Source organism: Trichechus manatus, unplaced genomic scaffold (assembly GCF_000243295.1).
Source record: "Trichechus manatus latirostris isolate Lorelei unplaced genomic scaffold, TriManLat1.0 scaffold00053, whole genome shotgun sequence".
In the NCBI taxonomy this organism is placed as follows: Eukaryota; Metazoa; Chordata; class Mammalia; order Sirenia; family Trichechidae; genus Trichechus; species Trichechus manatus.
In genome coordinates, this window is record NW_004443989.1 from 10,846,121 (window position 1) to 10,867,857 (window position 21,737).

General features: G+C 53.1%; 1 protein-coding gene across 1 annotated transcript in view; it reads left to right on the forward strand.

Moving 5' to 3' along the window:
- Positions 1–16,318, forward strand: part of JPH3 (junctophilin 3) — a 50,679-nt gene extending 34,361 nt beyond the window's left edge. The window contains exons 3-5 of the mRNA XM_004377746.2: positions 7,251–7,375; positions 10,772–11,658; positions 16,113–16,318. Coding sequence (XP_004377803.1) covers positions 7,251–7,375; positions 10,772–11,658; positions 16,113–16,193 — 1,093 coding nt within the window. The 3' untranslated portion in view covers positions 16,194–16,318. The remainder of the gene's footprint in view (positions 1–7,250; positions 7,376–10,771; positions 11,659–16,112) is intronic.
- Positions 16,319–21,737: the final 5,419 nt, after the last annotated feature.

Here is a 21,737-nt window from a genome sequence, read left to right on the forward strand (position 1 = left end):
ATAGCCAAAATTTTTTTCCCAGTTTGTAGGTTGTCTTTTTACTCTTTTGGTGAAGTCTTTTGATGAGCATAAGTGTTTGATTTTTCGGGGCTCCCAGTTATCTAGTCTCTCTTCTGGTGCTTGTGCATTGTTACTTATGGTTGGTATTGTGTTTATGCCATGTATTAGGGCTCCTAGTGTTGTCCCTTTCCTTTCTTCCATGATCTTTATCATTTTCAATTTTATATTTAAGTCTTTGATCCTTTTCGAGTTAGTTTTTTGTGCATGGTGTGAGGCATGGGTCTTTTTCAATTTTTTGCAGATGGATATCCAGTTATGCCAGCACCATTTGTTAAAGAGACTGTCTTTTCCCCAATTAACGGACTTTGGGGCTTGTCAAATAGCAGCTGCTCATAGGTGGATGAATTTATGTCTGGATTCTCAATTCTGTTCCATTGGTCTATGAATCTGTTGTTGTACCAGTACCAGGCTGTTTTGAGTACCGTGGTGGTATAATAGTTTCTAAAATCAGGTAGTGTGAGGCCTCCCACTTTGTTCTTCTTCTTGAGTAATGCTTTAATTATTCGAGGCCTTTTCCCTTTCCATATGAAATTGGTGATTTGTTTCTCCATCTCATTAAAAAATGCCACTGGAATTTGGATCGAGATTGCATTGTACCTGTAGATCGCTTTGGGTAGAATTGACATTTTCACAATGTTGAGTCTACCTATCCATGAGCGAGGTATGTTTTTCCACTTATGCAGGTCTCTTTTGGTTTCTTGCAGTAGTGTCTTGTAGTTTTCATTGTATAGGTCTTTTACGTCTCTGGTTAGATTTCTTCCTAAGTATTTTATCTTCTTGGGGGCTATTGTAAATGGTATTGATTTGGTGATTTCCTCTTTGAGGTTCTCTTTTTTGGTGTAAAGGAATCCAACTGATTTTGTATGTTTATCTTGTACCCTGAAACTTTGCTGAAATCTTCTATTAGTTCCAGTAGTTTTCTTGTGGATTCTTTGGAGTTTTCTGTGTAGAACAGAATTTTAAATTCTCATGGACTCTAGGCTTTCTGGAGCCATGGAGGCTGGATAAACCCCTGAAAATATCGTCCTGAAATAATCTTTAAACCTTAAGCTAAAAATATTCCCTGAAGTCTTCTGAAAACCAAACAACAGCTCAGCTTAACTAGTAAAGAATGTCTGCCTTGAACATTGTGCTCTTTTAAGATCTATCTATATGAAATCAAATTGACAACAGCAACTCAAAAGATCAGATAGGAACCTTTGAGGGCATTGAGTTTATGTTAATGGGGGAGGAACAACTCAGAAAAGGAGGTTGAAAATGGTTGCACAACTCAAAGAATGTAATCAGTGTCACTGAATTGTACATGTAGGAATTGTTGAATCGGTGTATGTTTTGCTGTGTATATTCTTAACAACAATGATGACAAAACAAGAAAAAAAAGCTAATGCCATCCCCAGGTCCTACTGTAACTGTGTTTCTCAGACCCTGAGCATTGGGCTGGGAGTCAGGAGCCCTGGACTGCCTTCCAGGGTGGACTCAGGAACAAGCCCTTCCTCCCCTCAGGCTCCCTGCTCTGAGAAACCCGCAGCCATTTGCTCTGAGATGCACATCCAGAAGTGGGTGGGCCTGCAGTTGTTTCACTGTCTGATAGGAGCTCAATGTCTGAGGACCAACTGCCTCCCTTCCTTTCCCCTTATAATCATCAGCCTAGTAAGGAATACATTTTTTAAGATCTGTTGTTGGACATCTGCATTGATTTTAAAAGCAGGCCTGAGCTAGTGTCACTTGCTGGCGTCTTGAGCCTTTTCTCTCCATGATAAAGGCTCTTTGGAGACACCACCTCCTGTCCTGAGAGCCGTGAAGATGCATCCTATGGTCAGTGCAACCTAATTACAAAGGAACCCGACTCCAAGTCTACATGGCCTCTCTGGAAAGCCCTAGACACTTCTTAATGTCCTGTGAAGTCATCTTTTTCTTAACCACTTAGCTCCCCTCCCCCCAGTATTTCCAGGGACTCGAGACATGGGTGCCATGCTGTGCTGGGCACTATGCCAAATGCTAACCCACATCATCTCATTTGTCTACCGAGAAGCAGGAATTGTTCTCTCCATTTTACTGATGAGGAAATTGAGGCTTGGAGAGGTTATGCCACTTGCTCAAGGTCACACAGCCAGTGAGGGTGACTGCTAATGGGTATAAGGTTTCCTTTGGGGATGATAAGAAGGTTCTGGAACTAGATAGCTGTGATGGCTGTACAACTTCGTGAATGTTCTAGAAACCACTAACCTGCAGACTTTAAATGGGGGAATTGTATGGTATGCGATTATATCTCAATGAAGCTGTTACCAGAAACAGAGAGAAAGTCAGAGAGAGAGAGAAGAGGCAGGGGTTACAAGGCCTGGACAACCTGGGGTCAGGTCTTGGCTGGACACTTTCTATATGGCCTTGGGTTTCCGTCTTAGAGTCTTGGTTCTCTGTGTGCAAACAGAGATTATCACTGTCTCCCCTTCATGGGTTTTTCTGAAGATGTAGTGTGAACCCCACAGGGCCAGGTCTGTGTCTCTTTGCTCTCTTGTACCCTAGGCTTTGCAGGAGCAGGGGACCTTGTGGGTGAACCATTGGAGACAGTGAATACAGTACAGTTCTGACTGGGGTGGGGGTGGGTCTGGCAGAGCCAGATGACCACAAGTGGGGGGGTCTGTGGGCAGGATTCTGCAGGCCGCGTTCTCCAGCTGACAGGGAGAGCGAGGTCTGGGGTAGTGCTGGCAGAGCAGGGGAACCCTGTGCTGGGGGGAAGACGGGAAACCAAAGGTGCAGGGAGGCATGCCGTTGGTGGCTCATCATGGTGTCTGGATGGATGGAGAGTGGACAGGAGGCGCGAGGGCAGGCTAGGGGGGCGATGTGAGCAGGACAGCTGTTCCAAGAGATGAGGAGCAAGGAGGCAGCAGGGGGCTATGCACCACCCAGGGAAGCCACGGTCTCCACTTTGAGCAGGCCCCAGCGTCCCCTGCAGAGCATGATAACCTCAGATGGCCGCCTCACCCAGGCTGTCTGATCACGCCTGGGAATATGCAAGAATATGCATTTCCAACAAACCCCCAGGAGGTGCTGCTGTTGCTGGTGTAGGGACCCATTCTGAGAACTGTTGACCACACCTCCCCACTGCCCCTTCCTGCCTCTGCCCAGTCTGCTGGTCAGCAGTGGCACAAGCCTTGAGGTTCCACCTCCTCCGTGCTGGGTGCTGGTCCAGGGAGCCTCGCTTGCAGTACTGGTGGGGAGACATGGCTAACAGGTGTGCATGGGCAGAGAAGGTACTTGCGATGAAGCGGGGGGACTTACAAACCAGCCAGGCATGGAGCGGGAGCAGGGGTGTCCTGCCCACCTGTCCACTGCGGCCAGGACCCCTGGGAGGAGATCTCCTTCAAAGGAATGCTTGTAGCCATTGGGACGTTCTCTTTTATATTAAATGCACCCATCCTGATTTACTTAATTTTGGGGTTGGCATAGCATATTCTTTTTATATATGTCTTAACATATATATGTAAATATATGTATGTTGTTGTTGAATTAATGTTTGTGGTATTTTTACTAAGCAAAAACGTGGGAACCAAATAGTATCCCCTTTGGGGGAGTTTCCATGGGCTTGCTGGTGCTGTGGAGGGGAGGGGTGGTGGTCCCAGTTAGGGTTTTGAGTGGCCCAGGGGGTGCAGCCCTGCTTCTCAAGAAGAGTGGGGGAGATGCTTACACTTATGAAGAGCTGTCCATTAGGAAGGTTGGGCAGATGATGTTGTGCTCATGGTCCCGGGTGGGTGGTGAGATTGTGTTGGAGGAGGGTGGGTCTGTTCATGTGATCTCTAGGGCGGAATGACCCCACCACGCCCACTTTGAGGATGGGCAGCAGCAGAGTTTCCAGCCACGAGGACAGAAGCCAAGGTGGCCTGTCTGAGGACAGTCACCCAGCCCAGGTCCAGCGTCGTCCTGGGCAATGGCAGAGCGCAGAGACATGGATGGCGTCTGTCTCTATTTCGCCACAAAGCCTGTGCTGTGAGAACACTGGCCTTGATGGTAAAAGGGCGGAACCGCCACGGAGCGGGCGCCAGAGCAGAACCAGGCATCCGAGGGTTGTGCGGGCTTAGCGGGGTGGCTGGGTGCAGGCACACACGTGCCCACATGTAGCCGCAGGATGTGTGACTGCAGAAATGTGCATTACCACGAAGTGCCACTCGCCTGGCTTGGGGGATGTGAGCCAAGTTCTGCGAAGTCATCACTTGTATAATAAATGTCCACAGTTGTCTAACTGAGGAAGCATAAACTTGCTAATTAGAAAAACATAAACGCTCATTGATTTCCATATTTCCCAGTAACTTTCTCCCATGAGTGGCCTTGTCCTGTCCAGCAAGTGGTGCTTGCCTGTGGGCTTGAAGTGCACCTCTCAGAAGGCTGCAGTTTCTCTGAAGACCTCAGACCACTCCTCCTCAACAACCCATCCACAGCTCCCTATTGCTCCTGCAGTCTGGCATCTGAGGCCCCCTCCATCTGTCTGAGCTGGTCTGTCTAGCCTCTACCCTCTCTGTCGGGCCATGTCCTTGCCCTCTAACTCCATGGGTTGGCTAGGTCCCTTCTTCTGGCCTAGAGCCCTGGTTGGGTTTGAAATTCATCTGCATTTGTCAATACCAATGACAGTGAGTGTGAGAAACATCAAGACCTACCTGTAGCAGACAGCAGAGTGCCACACCTCAATGATCTTATGATTCCCCATCTGCGAGTTTGTCTTGGCGGGGAAGCAGCATCATCTGGCCCCTTTTCCGGTGCTTCTTACTAAGTTCACTTCTCGTGGGCCCTCAGCCTGCATCCAGGGTCTTTACAAGAAGCCTCCAAGGAAACCTGTGAAACCCCCAGAGAAGTCTCCTTCAGGTCCATGGTCCATACTGGCCAACCCTCTCCTGAGCCATGGTTTGTTTTTGTCTAAAGTGTGCTGTGAACCGCACCAGCAACATTTCCCTGCTTGCCTTGGCTGCTAGGGAGCTCAGAGCTGACCTAGTATCCAAGGCCCTCTGGCAACACTTCTTGTATTGGTCTCTCTCCTGATTTCCTCACTTTTTTACCCCTCCCATTTCCTAATGAACTTAAGTTATTTCATGAGTGGTTCACTTATCAGCCTCCTCAAGTCCTTTTTTGAAAATAAATACGTGCTGTAAGGATGAGTAAGTGCGTGAGGCCTCCTCGCTGGCCGGCCCTGCCCACAGCCTGGCCTGCGCCCCCCTCGGCCTGAATCCTCACATCCTTGAGTCCTCCTTGCTCATGGCACCACCCTCTACTGTGGATGCCCTGATCCCGCAGTCTGTGCACCCCTCTAGCCCGACAGCCCAGGACTCATTTCTCCACTGCTGCTGGATTCACAGCCTCCCAGAAGCATGTGTTTTCCCGGTATCACCTCTGCTGTGAACACACGTGTTCCCCAAGGGCAGGTCGTGTTAGCTCTGATCTCTGCCCCAGAGCATGGCCCCATCCCAGGCCGGTGGACAAGAAGGCCAGGGGGTCCACAGGGAGGACCATCTGTCCCAGGTTCTAGCCGGACAAAGGACTTTGGGGGCGCTCCATCACATCAGCTTTGCTGCTTGACCCCCAGGCCTCCTGGGGTGAGGGGGGCATGCAGTGTGGTAGGAGGTTCGGGAGATCTGCAGGGCCAGACTCCGGGAGCTGCCGACCGGGGTGTGACCATGGTGGGGGCACAGTTACCTCCTGTGGTGGCTTCATGCAGTTGGAGCCAGTGATGACAGGCAGGTGTTTTGTCAGCTCTAATGCTCAAAACCCTGCAGGACTGCGGGGAGGGGGAATGCAGGTGACTGCTTATGGCTATGGGGTTTCCTTTTGAGGTGATGGGAATGTTCTAGAACTAGATGGAGGTGGTGGCCCAGCTATGAGTGCAGTAGATGCCCCTGAATTGTGCATTTTAAGATGGCTCATTTTATGTAATGTGAATCTCACCTCAATTAAAAAAAGGGGAAAGGGAAAAAAATCAGCTGGGCATGAAACATTCAGATAGGCATATTTATTGAGACAGAAAGTAGATTGGTAGTTGCCCAGGGCTGGTGGGGAGGAATGGAGGTGACTGATAAAGGGTTGGGTTTCCTTCTGGGGTGATAGAAATGTTCTAATGTTGACTGTGGTGATGGTTGCACAACTCTGAATATGTTGAACACCACTGAATGCTACATTGTAAGCAGGTGAGTTGTGTGCTATGTGAATTATGTCTCAATCAAGTTATTTCCCCTAAAAAGCAAACCCTCGGAACAGTCCAGAGCAAGGTGCATCTTTCCAGCAGGCAGTGTGCTCGGAGCCTTTCTGCTGGTCCTGGGTGAGGATAAGCTTGTGCTATCACAAAGTGCCTTCCTCTTGTGGGAGCCCGCAGGCATGGGGTATCAGTGTGGCCAAGGGTCCAGCTTCTGTGGAGAATGTTCTTCTGAGCTTTCGTTTCTCCATTAGGGGACTAGCTGGGCCCAGACCACTGAGTCTTATGCTTTGGGGTATCCCAGACCCTTCTGGAATCTAATGAAAGCCATAGACCCTTGGCTTTAGGAGAGCAAGTGCAATTTTGGGGGTGCACAGATCACTGGAGCCCACCTACAGGCCCAAAATGAGGTCACGGTGCTTTGGTTGGCTAGAGTCTTGATGGCGGTGGCTGCTCTCATGTTGCTGGGGCTGCCGCCTGGGCTGGCTAAGGAAGAAGGGGGAGACATTGGGCACAGTGTACAGAAGTGCCCTTCGGGCTCCTGGACGCCGCCTTTGGTGCTTCCGGATGCACCCACAGCCAGTCTCTGCAGTGGAGGGCCCATGCAGCCAGACCCTTGGCCAGGGGAAAGTGTACTAATAACAAGAGCAAACATGTCTTCCACAGTCTGCTGGGACCTTTTCGTACCTTCTCTGCAGGTCTCCTTCAGTAGACATGGGGAGGGGCAGTTCCTCTGTAGCAGGGACCTGGCCAGACATGGGCTGTTTCACCCCAGGCCAGCCTGCCCTCAGGTCTGCCGTCTGCTGTGTTGGGGAGCTGGCAGCCCCCCTGGCCTGGCCAGAGCCCCGAGAGTGTCCACTGGATGAGCGAACATGGTGTGGTCCCAGAGGTTGGGGGGCAAAGCCCAGCATCAAGTCTCAGGCTGTAGGGGGAGCTGGTATGGTGTCCCTGCTGCCCATATGGTGCCCTCTCTGCTCCTTGTCCCCCTCACCTCTTCCTTTCTCCCCTCCCCTCCCAGAACCTCCCACTCCAGGGCCAAGGCCGAGGCAGCTCTCACGGCAGCTCAGAAGGCCCAGGAAGAAGCGCGGATTGCCAGGATCACTGCCAAAGAGTTTTCCCCTTCCTTCCAACACAGGGAAAATGGTGAGTCCATGCATCGATGCGGCTTTTTGTGTGGCCCCAGCCATCCAATGTGTCCTCTGAAGCCACAGGGCCAGACTCACTCTGCCATGACGGCCCTGAGATCCTGGCACCTCTGTGCGCACCTCTCCCTTCCAGTGTGCCTGTAGGCATCCACCAGCATCACTCACGTCCCTTGCTCCACAGCACATCCCCAGGTGTCCACATACTTCTTGCCTACTTTCCACAAAGGGGATGCTGTGGGCTCTGCTTATCCACATGCTATCATCTCCCCCTGCCCTTCCCCCAGTGTTATTCTGGAACTTTCTGTGATGATGGAAACACTCTGTATCTGCCTTGTCCACTGTGATGGCTGTTAGCCAGAAGGGAAACATGGCTAATGTGGCTGAGGAGCTGAACTTTTTGTTTTATTTAATCTTAATTAACACACATTTACATGCAAGTTGCCACATGTGACTCGTGGTGACTGTTGGGCAGTGCTGCCCTGGAGCAACAAACAGGAGGTCCGCTGCATCCTCTGGGGGAGCCAGAGGGTGCTGGAAGCCACTACAAGTCAGCCAGACTGATGAAACTTTTCCTTCCCTCTAGGGGGACGGGCCATGGATGGGTGGTACTTTCCCTGGGACCTGGCTCCAGTGAGCCGTGACTTGTTTCAAAGTCTGCAACAAAACAGCTTGACTTGGGCCTGGGGCAGTGGTGATGGACAGCTGGGGATGACTGCGTGGGGAGGACGGGTCACTGATGCTGGAGAGCCTGCGGGAGCTTCCGCTCACGTGCCACCTACTGAGTCCCCTGGCCCAACAGCCGCTGCTGGTCTCCCCTAGCTCCGGGACGCCGTCTCCGCACAGGAAGCCCTGAGAAGGGTTCTGATCCATCCTGTCCACCCTAGGCTTCCACAGCACACACACAAGGTGAGCGGGAGGAAAGCTGCTCTGGGTTTCAGAACCAGAACCTGAGTTCTGAGCCCACAGCCCAGAGCTCTGCTCCTCACCCCCCAGCCCCGCGGGCCCTCTGCCCACCCCCAGGTGCTGGCTCATCAGGGCCCCAGGGCTTTGGGGCAGGGGCAGACGTGGAGCTGCAGGGAGTGGTGAAGAGACGGAGTTAAAAGGCACATGTGAGTATTTCATGGCTAGGCACTTGCTCTGAGACCTCGTCTGTGAGGTGGGCATCCTTGGAGTTGATGAGAAGGTAGTTCTCACCCTGTTAGCATGGTCTTCCCTTCTATTGGGGTGAGAGCCTCTGCCTCCTGCCTGGAGAAAAGCCAAAGCCACAAGAACAGCCCCCCTCCCAAAGCCCCTGCTCCAAGCAGGTGACTCTGACAGCTCAGGGTCCCACCAGAGAGGCCTTGAGCCAACACATTAAATCCTGAAGCAGCCTCCTGGAACAGTGTCTCTTCTCAAATTCGGGCTCCACCCCTCACCTTTTCCCCTCTGAGAAGTGGGGAAGTGTTTTGGGCTGGAGGTGCACCTGTCTGCCACAGCTGACTTGCAGCTAAGTATCAATCTGCGGGCGTCTCCTGAGGCTTGATTGCTGTGCTTTGGTCTCCTGTGTGACTTGAGATGGGCTGCATTTTGGATGGCTGCCAGGTTTGGAGCAATGTGACCTCACGTTGAACAAGGGTCTTTGCAGATGTGATACACCCATAACCTGTGAATTTGACCTCACGTTGAATAGGGGTCTTCGTAGATGTGATGCACCCGGAACCTGCAAATGTGACCTCATGTGGAACAGGGGTCTTTGCAGATGTGATCAAGTTAAGGATCTTGAGATGAGAAGATCATCCTGGATTATCAGGGCAGGCTCCAAGTCTAGTAAAAAGTATCCTGATAGGAGACAGAAGAGCAGACAGACACAGAGAAGGGCCTTGTGAAGACGGAGGCAGAGATTAGAGCGATGCGGTCACAGCCAAGGGACGCCTGGGGCCACCAGCAGCTGGACGAGACAAGGGAGGATCCTCCCCTGGAACCTCCAAAGGGAGGGTAGGGTAGCCCTGATGACACCTTGATTTCAGACTCTGGCCTCCAGAAATGAAGGGACACTCTCCCATTGTTGTAAGCCCCCATCTAGGGTCATCTGTTGTGGTGGCCCCAATATGCTCACGCAGGCGCCTTCCCACTCCCCATATCAAGCACTTGGGCTTTGGAGTTGGAGATGTGGCCAGGTTCTGGCTCCTGCTGAATATACAGCCTCCTGGATGTGTCTCCTCTCTGAGTCCTGTATGGTGGGATGTTCCTGCAAGGCTGCCATGGACAAGGCCAGGGTGCTGCTGTTTCACCATCACGTAGGCTCATGGTGGGGTCTGAAGCAGATCAGCGCCACCCTCCAGCCTGTTGCATCCAGCACCCAGCTCAGTGCCTGCCTCCCAAGAAGCTGCTTCCAGAGGCCCTTGCTCGTACCCTCGCCCATGGAGGAGAGTTCATATCCTATGCCTCTTATTGGCTCTGAGGGTGGCATCTGTTTTGTGCTGGACTCATCTTCCCAGCATCCAGGCATTTTCTCTCCCCTTACATGCTTTCAAGGTGAACACTCCCAAACCAGGGATTGTGGCAGTGATGTCTCTGGCCATGTAGGGGAGGGAGGGAAAGGGGAAAGCAGGTGTGACGCTGCAGTCTTACTGTGTCCTCACAGCTGGGGTTGTTATCCCTTCTTGATAGAGAACAGAAGTGAGGCTGGTGAGGTGGGACCGCAGGCCAAGGCCTCAGTGGAATGTGGCGAAACTGGGGTGTGAGCCCAGGCCTGCTCTGGAGACGCCTTGGTCAACAGAATTTCCATTGGGGAGAACTGCCCATGCCCATCACCTTGGCTGGGCCCTGTGCAGCCCCAGGAACACCCAACCTTGCCCGAAGCCACGAGGCTGTGTGGTGTCAGGATGGGGCAGAGCCTGGTGTCTGCCCAGCCCATGCCAGGGCGCATCCCGCCACTCTTGCTGATAGCCCATATCTGAGCCCAATGAGGGAGAACAAGGCTGGCGGGGGCCTGTCCATGGCCTCGGGACCCCAGGAAATAAGACAGGAGCAACATGCAGGAACTCAGCCGCAAATGCCCATGTTCTGCTTTGTATTTTCACGGCAACTCTTCCAGGAACATCACATGCTCGGGGACTAATTTTAGCGGAAAGCAACCTCACAGCGTGGGGGTGCTGAGGCAGGTGCCAGCTGAGCACTGAGTACCAGCCCCTGTGGGAAGATGGGGCCACAAGGCCTTGGTGCGGGGTGGGGGAGCCCACAAGGCCCCCAGGTGCAGGGAACCGGAACACTGGCCGTGGAGGTCTCAGCCCAGAAGTGCGGGTTGGACATCAGGGCTCCCACAGGGCACTGTGCGCGGGTCTCGGCCCATTCCCACAGACCCTCTCTGCACACCTGAGTAACCACTCTGTATGCTTCTGTTCCCCCCTTCAAGGGCTCGAATGCCAGCGGCCAAAACACCGGAACTCGAGTGACGACCTCGAGGTGGCCTCAGTGGGGACACCCCTGCCACAGGAGAGCCCCGAGCTGTACCGGAAAGGCACGACACCCTCTGACCTGACACCGGACGACAGCCCCCTGCAAAGCTTCCCTGCCAGCCCCTCGGCCAGCCCGCCACCGGCCCCTGCTGCCCGGAACAAGGCGGCCCACTTCTCCCGGCAGGTGTCAGTGGATGAGGAGCGGTCCGGGGACATCCAGATGCTCCTGGAGGGCCGGGGAGGGGACTGTGCCCGTAACAGCTGGGCTGAAGAGAAGGCCAGGGGCCCACGGGGTGTCCGGGGCAGTGCCCTCCGCAGTGGCCAGCCGGCAGACGACCACCATGCCCGGGGCCCCGGCTACAGGCAGCCTGGCAACCCCCGGCCCCAGGAGTGGCGGACGGAGCCCCCCCCCGCATTTGCGTGGACTTCACACCCACGGGCCAGCAACCCCAGCTCAGGGGGCGTTGCGCTGCTGGCGCTGGACGAGGAGAGGCTGAGCAACTATGAGATGGAGATGAAGCCGCTGCTGCGCATGGACTCGGCCACACAGGAGTCACACCCCCAGAAGAGACGCTATGGCAAGGGGGGTGCGGGCCGGGGCCCAGTCGAGGACCGGGGCTTCGGGGTGCAGAGACTGCGGTCCAAGTCTCAGAACAAGGAGAACTTCTGGCCGGCGCCTACCAGCGCCGAGCCTGCGGTGCAGAAACTGGAGACCCTGCGGCTGGGGGACAAGGCAGAGCCCCGGCTGCTACGCTGGGACTTGACCTTCTCCCCGCCCCAGAAGTCCTTGCCTGTTGCCCTGGAGTCTGACGAGGAGAATGGGGACGAGCTCAAGTCCAGTGCAGTGAGTACCTAGCAGGCGGGCGGGTGTGAGTCTGGGGTTGGGCCTCACGCCTTCCTCCTTAGTGCAGTGACTGGGGTCTTCTGGGGTGGTGACGGAGCCACAGAGGCATGACCAGGGACAGCAGGGGTGGCAGCTTCCGGGTTAACTGCATTTGTCTTCACGGGAGGCTGGGACCCCTACCTCATGCCGTAGGGTGCGGGCAGGGGTCAGCTCTCCTCAAATGGAGCAGCGGGAGGATGCTCCCTGCTCAGTCCTTCCAGGCAGAGGTCATGGGGGTGTCAGAGCCCTAAAGAGAGAACAGGTGGCTGGGGGCCTCCTTCACACGTCCTGCTGGATCGCAAGTGCTTCACCTGAGCAGGGACCTCGTGCCAGTACTGCAGGAGAGTTCCCTGATCCCAAGGAGCATGGCCATGCTCAGAGGGTTGGACAGAGACCACGGGGTTTTGGTAGGCCAGGGCGGGAGGCAGTCCATCTGGGCAGCATCTTGGCTTCTGAGCACCCTTATCTAAGAGCATGACACTGGCTAGGCGTGGGAGACACCCACCTCACAACTCAACACACCTCGTGTGTCCACGAAGCGAACATTCCAGCTAGGCAGACAGACAGCAGTGCTCAGCACTCATTTTATTATTTGGGGAAATGTCCACCCCCCACCCCCACCCCCATATCCTGCTTTCCGTTGAGGGGTGTCTGCTAGAGCCGCTGGTCTCCATGTGACCCGAGGACTCCATGTGACCCCTGCTGGGGCCTTGTTGTGGTGCACTCTTAGGCTCCACTGCAGACCTGTGGAATCTCTCAGGGGGTAGTCTGCAGTCTGTGTTTTATTGAGCCCTGCAGGGGCTGACCCCTCATTCATGCCTCCCCACATGGCACTGGGGAGAAAGATCATAGTCCCCCACCCTGGGCAGACTGGGCATGCGGGGCCTGGGGAGGCCTGGGTGTCTCACCCAGGATGGGGCTCAGGGCTCCTCACTGAGGCCTCCACCCCAAGTGTGAGAAAGCCAGTGCCCTTGACTGAGCTGGGCAGAGGAGGGCGATGGGACTTGCTCAGACCCTGCCCCAAGACGTTGGCTAGTGACTGTGCCTGGGCCAGCAGCAGGAGCTCATGGGTGCTGCTCCCTGCTGGTGGTCCTGGGCATGAACCCCGATGTCCTGACAGCACCATCCCCACCCTGGTCTGGAAATGACCACTGTGCTTCCTGGAGGACGGACTGTGCCACACAGCAGAGCACTCAGCACCTGCCCGGCACTCCAGCCACCAGGGCTGTGATCACCACTCTGATGTAGCCTCCAAGGCCTCCTTCCACAGGGCCTCTGCTATAGCTCTGCCCAGGACACTGCACTGTGGGCCTTGGGCCCTTGAGTTTAAGCCAGACTGCTCTCCGCTCCCCCAAGGAGATCCCATTATTGTGACGCTGTGCCCTGTGGAGGGGTGGCCTGCTGGGGCCTGCTCTGCCTCGATAGGAAACCTGTGCGGCCTCTCTCCTTGCTGGTGGCTGGTTCCTAATACTGCCCCCCACTCACCCACAGAAAGCAGCCCCTATGTCATGAGGACCAAAAGACCAGCTCACACTTAGAACTTGCTGTTCCTCATAGCAGCAGCCAGGAAGTGTATGTGCCTGTGTGTTCTCTGAATGTGCATGTATATAGCCTGCAGAAAGCTCTGTGCATGTGGTCTGTGTGCATGTGATACGTGTGCGTGAATGTGCATGTGTGTGTTCTCTGCATTGTGCATGTGGCCTGTGTGTATGGTCTGTATATGTGCATGTACAAAACGGCATGTATATGTGCACTTGGTGTGTGCACACGTGTGTGCGTGTGGTCTGTGTAGATGTGATAATGTGTATATGAGTGTGCAAGTATGTGTTCTCTGCATGTGCATGCGTGTGGCCTGTGTGCAAGGATACTTTAGGAAAAGCCAAGGGGCAGCAGGGGTCGAGGCGGGTCAGGGTCCACACTGAGGCCTCTGGCATGGGTGCTCTCAGGTCCGCTGGGGTAGATGGCATGTGCGGATACACCTCAGTCTGGCCATTAGCTGTTGAACATCTTTTCACGTGCTTATTGGCCATTTGTATATCTTCTTTGGAGAAATGTCTATTCAAGTCCTTTACCTATTTTTTAGTTGGTTAGTTTGTTTACTGATGAGTTGTAATACAAGTTCTTTATATACTGGAGATTCAAATCCCTTATCAGATATATGATTTGCAAAAATTTCCTCCCATTCTGTGGGTTGTCTTTTCATTTTCTTGATGAAAGCACAGAAGTTCTTTGTTTTGATGAGGTCCCATTTATCTGTCTTTTCTTTGGTTGCCTGTGCTGGGCCCCTCCTCTCTGACAGCTGCTTTCAGGTGGGCTGGGCCTCCTGGGCAGCAGAGGGAGCATGGGGGGGGGGGAGATGGGCCCTTGGTCAGTCCTGAGGTGCAGAAATCATGGCCCGGAGTGAGGTGAGCTGTCTGCACCTGTGGTGTCTGTGGCTAGGAAACTAGTGACCTTTCTGAGCCTCAGTCTTATTTCTCAAATCAGCTACACAGGAGCTACTTCCTGGAAGGGTGGTGAGAGTTTATTGAGATAAAAATACCATGCTTGATGCCACGCCCCCTCATGAACAGACCCGACTTGCTGATGTTGCTCGAGGAGCCAGCTGTGGTGCCTGGGAGAGGCGGTTCCCTATAGAGGGAGAGGCATTTCTCAGGCCACTGCAAGGAAGCCAGCCGCCTCGGCCTCCAGGCCAAGAAGAGGCAGGAGTCTGAGGTTCCTCTAGGGCCCCTCTGTGGCTTTGGGGACCATTTTCCCTAATGAGACAATTCCATACATGACCAGGTCCCAGAGCTACACCACCAAGGACTAGCACACTAAAGCACAGTGGGACGATGGTCTCAAACTGAGAGTATCAATGGCTATAAGTTAACAATTTCAGGCTTTGCCAACTGGGGAGAGCCCCAGGGGTCCGTCCTAGGTGCTCAGAGAACCCACCACGGCCATGGGCACTGAGGCCGAAGAGGCTAGCGTGGGTGCTTCCATGGAGTCCTGGCTGGCTTGCCCATGTTGGGTCTGGACCAGCACATGCTCCTGTGGATGACCTTTGCCCCCAACCCCTGCATGCCCCGAAACATACACGTCATGTCCTCAAGGGGCCTGATGACTGCCACTAACCACTAGAGCCACCATGAGGCCTCATTTCCCAGCCATGCCCACTTGGGGAGGCCTTTAGAGATACTTCAGTGTGACGGAAACCACGCAGAACCAGGCAGCCCAGGGCACTTGGCTCCAGGGAACCTGCCGTACCCACTGGCTCAGTGAGAAGGAGCCTTCCCTAGAGATCAGAGTCTACAGCAGGGCACCCCCATCTCCAGTCAGTCTACCTCACCCCGGGTGCTTCTGTCTCCAATCTGGGTGCTGCTGTCCCCACACTGGGCGTTGCAGCCCCCAACCTGGACGCTGCTATCCCTAATCCGGGCACTGCTCTCCCCACACCGGGTGTTGCAGTCTCCACCATGGACACTGCTGTCCCCATCCCGGGCACTGCCACCCCAGTCACAGGCACCATGGGGTTAGAGCTGTACCTATAGCAGCAGCAAATTGAGTGTCACCCTGGGAGAAGCCTGGGATCTGCTCCTGGCTCTGTTTCTTGCATGGGACTCCCCTGCTGTCCAACACTGTATAGATGGCCTCTGTCTGTTATGTCTCTGAAATCTGGGCAAATTTGGAAGCTTTTGTAAACTGAACCTCTTCTGTGGTAAAAGGGTCCAGGCAGCTGCAAGAGGGAGAAAAGTGCCCATCCCTAGACAATGTATCCTGTGACCGTCAGGCCAGGCCCTGGTGGACATACAAATGGGGGTAGGGGTAGGAGGGAGGCAGTCCCAGGCTGGCCCTGCCACAGCCGGCATCTGCTCTGTCATTAGTTCCGGAGAGCAGCAGGCCCACGAAGGTGCTCAGCGTGGTTCAGTGGGGACAGAGGAGGGGGAGGTGGACAGGGAGTGAAGACAAGTATCTCTTTTGTCTGGGTCACACTGCCAGCAGGCAGTTCCTGGCCACCAGTCCAAGTGGCTCCAGGAGGGCCAGTAACTTCAGACCTAAAAGCAAGTGGGGTTCCACCTCCCCGTTTCTGAGTTTCGAGGGCTTGAAAGCTCTGAAGAGTTGTACATTCAGTATCTGACCATTTCTCAGATTATCCATTACTTGTGCCCGCTTGGAACTCCTAGTTGGGTTTAAGAAAAGCCAGATGCACCAACTCATGGTGACCCTATGTGTGTCAAAGTAGAACTGTGCTCCATAGGGTTTTCCATGGCTGATTTTTTGGAGGCAGATTGCCAGGCCTTTCTTTAGAGGCACCTCTGAGAGGACTCCAAAACCCAGGGACTCCGGGGTTTAAGGGAAAGTAGGTGGGATAGGACCCAGAGAGAGAATGCCCTCAAAGAACACGACACTCACCTCTCTTCTCTCCTCTGTTCCAGGGCTCGGCGCCTATTCTGGTAGTCATGGTGATCTTGCTAAACATTGGAGTCGCCATTTTGTTTATTAACTTTTTCATCTGATGAGATTGTCACGTTAGCAAAAAATAACAGTTTGTGTACAAAAGGGGAAAAAAAGCAAAATGACGGAAAGGGACAGAGCGTAACTCAAACAGTCCAACAACTACTTCCAAGTCTTTTCACAGAAGAACAACATGATTGGGTATTACTCACAGTTTGCCTTTTTTTCTGGGTAATGTTTTTTGGATTTTAGCCAAAATCCTTTGCTTGTATAACACTATGCTGTGTGGCATGGCAGACGGGGGCCACCGCGCTGACCCTCCCAGCTTGACATGGGATGAGAAGGGATCCCGGCAAGACTACGGCAAAAACTAAAACCACTGTCACCGCCATCACCACCATCACAACGTCAAGGAAGCCAAGATTCCAGACCAGGCTATGGAAAAGCTGTCCCTCAGAAAAGCTGCGTCCCTCACTGCCGGGCGAGGAGGGGTGGTTGCTGTTGGGCACGTGTGGGAAGCTGCTTCACTTTGCCCTCTCTCACCGTTCTGGAGTGGTCTGGTGACTCAGATGGGGGAGGGCATGGGGACTAGGGCATCCTCTCCCAGCTGCTTGCAGCTAGGCCTCTTCCAACTGTGAATCTGCACTACATATGCGTGGGGAAGAGAGGGGAGGGCTGCCCCCGCTCTCCATTGCACAGGCCACCCCCATCCTCTCCTCAGCACTGCCTATGGCTTCCTGGAGAAGCTGGACCCCACACTGCATCCAGTGAGGCAGCGTCCTCATTCCTCCTGGTGTCTGTCATTACTCCTATATGCTTGTCCCCCGTCTCCCATCCGTCACTAGGGAAGCTATGGCACAGCATCCAGGGCCCAATGCAGGTCGACCCTGGCAGGTCTGAGAGGTAAACTGAGGCTGGGGCTGGGCGGGAGGCTCACTTTGCAGGACAGCCCGAGTTGATGCTTAGGCTCTTGAGCATGTGGCCTGTTTGCATGTTGTATGCAGGATGCACACTCAGGCTTCCACCATGACCCAGTAAGATCCAGTGACAGCCCCTAGAGGACACCTTCTTCTCCACGGGATGTCACAGCTCCACTGGTGTTGATATCTCTGTACTGTCCCTGCCCTGACTGCCTACCAACAGATATGCAGACTCCTCCCAGAGGCCTCACTTCTCCTCCAAAGCTGGTCTGGGCCCGGGGACAGGGACATGGTTCCAACTCAGTGGCTTGACAATTCCTGAGCAACTGTTGCATATCCCCTGCATTCCCACCCAAAATTGTATAACATAACTTGTTCCAGGCAAACAAACAGGCCCCTCATGTTTCTGCCTTCCCCACCTCGAGGTCCCTTTGTCCAGTAAAGGCTAAGGAATGCCCGAGTGGTCGAATGCCCTGAGGTCCTAGCCAGCGAGACGGGCCTGGCCAATGTGCGGGCGTGCCTGTGACAAGTGCAGACACCCCCGTATGCCAGTCACCCATGTGCACACTGGGGAAGGTCCTTACTGTTGACTTCTCACTGTCTCGGGATTAGCCCGTCTGGGGATGCTGCCTTGCTTTGCTTATGTTTAGCTCTTTCTCTGCTACCTTTTGAGCAGATTTCTTTACTACACTGCACTGGATTGCTATATTTTTAACCAGAAATAAAGATTAGAGCATGTTCCAGTTACATCCAGTTTTTTTTTTTTTTTTTTTTCCTTTTCTGTTATACATCCACTCCCTGTTCCTTCTCACAGTTTGGTTTAGTTTGGGGGTCTTTTTTGAGGGGAGTGGGGGACACAGGAGAGGGAGGGAGGACCAATAGGTAAATACAAATACATTTCTGATAATGTTGCTTTCTAAAGGGATATGACATCTTTTTGTACATCTTACTTTTCCGTTCCTCTTTTTTGATACCGAGTGGTTGCTGCAGACCCAAAGTGAACCAAATAAAGATTCCTGTTCCTTGCAGCTCTGAGAATCATCCATGCTGGGATATGTGTTTTGTAATTCTGTTTGCAACTCTTTGTAAAGATTATAGAGACTTCTTTTGTACATTCCAGTAACTGCATGACACAAAACGGTACCTACAAATGCAGGTTACATATTTACATGCAAACACCATGAAATATTTAGATATGTATAAAAGAACAGCACAAAAATGCATACTGTTAAATAAAAGCACGAGTGGTTTCATGACTAGGTGGCTCCCGCTGGTGACTGACTAGCCCCCCTCACCCACTCACTGCCTGCTCTGGCTGCCGGAGAGTCACCCCACGTGTTGGGAATGTGGAGCAAACTCCATCAAGACTGAAATGGCCTGGGTCTGAAAGGCTCCAGAGGCTCATTTTTAACTGGTTTCCAAGTAATGTGATTAAAGCCCTGGTGGCCCAGGTGAGTCCCCGCAGCCTGATGCCTTCGCAAGGCTTCACCTGGCTCCTTCTGGCAGTCACGGCCTCCCTCTCCCTGGCCGGTGCGTCAGGCTCCTCATTCCTAGCCACGTGGCTGGCTAGCTGGTAGCGTGCCTGGGGGATATGGGTGTGCTGAGCTAGATACAGACAAATGGGACTGCAGGGTGCAACAGAAGGGCTGACAGCTGCCCCCTGGGTGCAGAGCCTTCTACAAGTTTTAATGAATGCCCAAAGCAGTCTTGTAAGAACCGTTTATTCCATGCTCTGAATGTGAGAAACTGAGGCACAGAGCAAGTGAGCTGGGGTTTGTGGGGGACAACAGTTGGCACTCCTGGCTTGCCTCTCTATCACCATTCTGGAAGGCTGGGGAGCCTGCCCTCGCATCCGGTCCTACAAGAGCTGGAAAAGACCCTGTGCCCTCTGGGGCCTTCGGCTTGCCCGTGGCTGTGTTTCCCTGCCTCATTCACCAAGCTCTCAGGAACTGACCTGCATCAGGTTTACCTGTGCTTTCGGAAGTCTGTTCAGTGCACGTGAAATGCTTGTATAATTTCAGGTACCTGGAATATTCTCTGTATTGTTTTAGCTTCTTAGGTTTTATCTTCATTTGCACAGAGGATTCTCAAAGATACATACCAGTATGCAATGATACATCAAAACTATTGACAAGATGGTGCAGCTAGAGGAAAGCTCTGTGTAGCTACAAAGATGCTACGCCAGTTGTCCATGTCCTTAGAGGGGAGGGAGGAGAGTCACAGAAGCCCCAGGGCTGACGGACTCATCTTCCTAAGAAATCCATAACCATGTCTCACAACTATCAGTCTTCTCTTTTTTAAAAGCACCATTTTACGGGGTGTGAATAAACACATACACTGTAGGGTAACAGAGGATTCCCTTCGGGCCGCTGGTTCTGGTGCCCAGGACTCACGAATAGTGTGTCCATATGTGCTGTATGGTGCCTGCTGGTCTGGCCCAATTGCTAACAGGCTCCCTCACCTTCAGGAAAAGGCCCCAACTTGGATGGTTAGTTATACAACCCCTCACCTGAACACCGTAGTCATTCCTGAGAGCCCATGAGGGGCTCAGGTGCCTGAGACGTGATGGACTCAGGAGCACGTGTCTATTTTGGGGAGTAAGTGAAATAAAGTGTTTTGAGTTTTTGTGTTTTCTAAATTTTGGGTCTTTGGTTATTGTTTAAGGACCTCTAAGTATCTTGAACCAGCACTGGTATGACTTCTCTCAGCAGGGTTTTCTTCTTGAGGTAACTCTCCGTGGGGACCGTAGGGATGGGGGAACCCCCGGAGGCCCAGCAGGCCACTCCTTGGACTCATGTCATCATAAATGCTGACTCATCAGCCCTCCTTTGGGGGCTGTGTTAGCGTAACATATCTGAGACCTCTGGTCTCCCCCAGGTTTCCCTGCAGGATGTTGCTTATTTCATTTTCATATGTGCAATAAAACCTTTATCCAGAGGAAGGGCTGAGGGGTGGCCTCCTCTTTTCTAGGTGAGCTCAGTTTCTTTAACTCCTCCTAGGTCTCGTTTTTCCTGCCTTTGGTCTCAGAAGCATCAAGGTGCCTAGGTTGTAAGACACCTCCTTCCCTAGCTGGTTGGACTTTGTGGCAGTACTGCCCTATGATCCACGGGCAGGGCACAGCTGACAAAACAAAAGCCTCTATTTTCATGGTGTGGAGACAACACCACAAGTCATTTTTATGCCGTCTCTTTAATTTCTCCGAGGAAATAGATTTGCCCCCTGTAAGGCTGAGTATAAAAGTCAGTGATCAAGATTCTAGATAAAGAATAAGGGTGAAAGCTGAACGCAGGCTGTTATCAACCCCAGGGAATGTTTTACAATGCATCCATATGCCCAGAAAATGAGAACTGAGAAACATACAGCATATCTGAAAGGTAGAGAACACGAGGGTTGCAAATCACCAGAACACCTGTGGGAATGACCATCCTCGGAACTGGGAAAGTGTGCAGAAGAGGACTGGAAGGACAGCTATGGAGGGCGGGTAGGAGAGCGACATCAGTCCCTCAGGCCAGGGTCAGGTAGGAGAGGGCGAGTGTGGGGCTTAGGACTAGGTGGGAGCCTGAGGATGGTGGGAGCCACTCTGTGCAGGACGAATAACTACTCTCTAAAACTTGAGTCCACGCATTAGGAACAGACACTGTTTCTAGAATTTGTTTCTAGATGAAACCCCACAAGTGGAAGTGCCTGAGAGAGAAGTAGGGCAGAGACATTTTGTTCCTAAAATGCAGAGAAGCAGGCAGCCCCAACGGCACAGATGGAGGGTGGGTCTCACCTGCCCGATACACATCTGGGGTGCTGATGGGCCCAGCCTGTGGGCTCCACGGACGGCAGGGCAGATGTGGGGGGTATGACCTGGTAGGGCCCAGCCTGCAGGCTCCCAAGACGGTAGGGAAGGGCAAGGCTGAGTAGGGGACCTCGCACACCTACCCGACCTCCTCTGGTCTTTGTCTTTCCACAGCGACCCTTTCTTTACATTCAGACTTTCACTGTGCTTTCTGGGTCCCAGGGTTCCTGCCCATTGGTCAGCATGTAGTGGACACAGCACTCTCCAGAGCAGTTCCCCAGCCACGTCCGCATGAGGCAGAGGGCTGGTCTCTGGCTACACCATCACTGCCTGGGGACACTGGAACTCAGATGGCTGAGCAGCTTCCTGGGTCCAAGGCACAGCCAAGATGGTGTCTTTAGTAGGTAACTGTTCTCTACCTGCCAGCAGTACCGCCTTCACAACACTTGGTTTCTGCTCATCTTAGTAATCCATCCCACCCCTGCTGTAAGGTTGGCGCGGCTCCGGGCTATCTCTTGTATAACAGGTTAATACCAACGTCCAGCCCTTGTGACCCGAGAGGGTCCATGAGACCTTCTATTCCCATCAGTACTGAGGTCCAATTCTCATCATGCCTAAGACAGTCCACAAGAACTTCTATTCCCATAAGGACTGAGTTCTAGTCTTTGATATGCCCAAGATGGTCTATGAGACTGTCTATTCCCATCAGTACCGAGGTCCAACCCTTTCATGCCTGAGACGGTCCATGAAACCTTTTATTCCCATCAGTACTGTCCGAGGTCCAGTCCTTGACATGCCTGAGATGGTCTACAAGAACTTCTATTCCAATCAGTACAAGATCCTGTCCTTGACATGCCCGAGATAGTCCACGAGACCTTCTATTCCCATCAGTAAGAGGACCA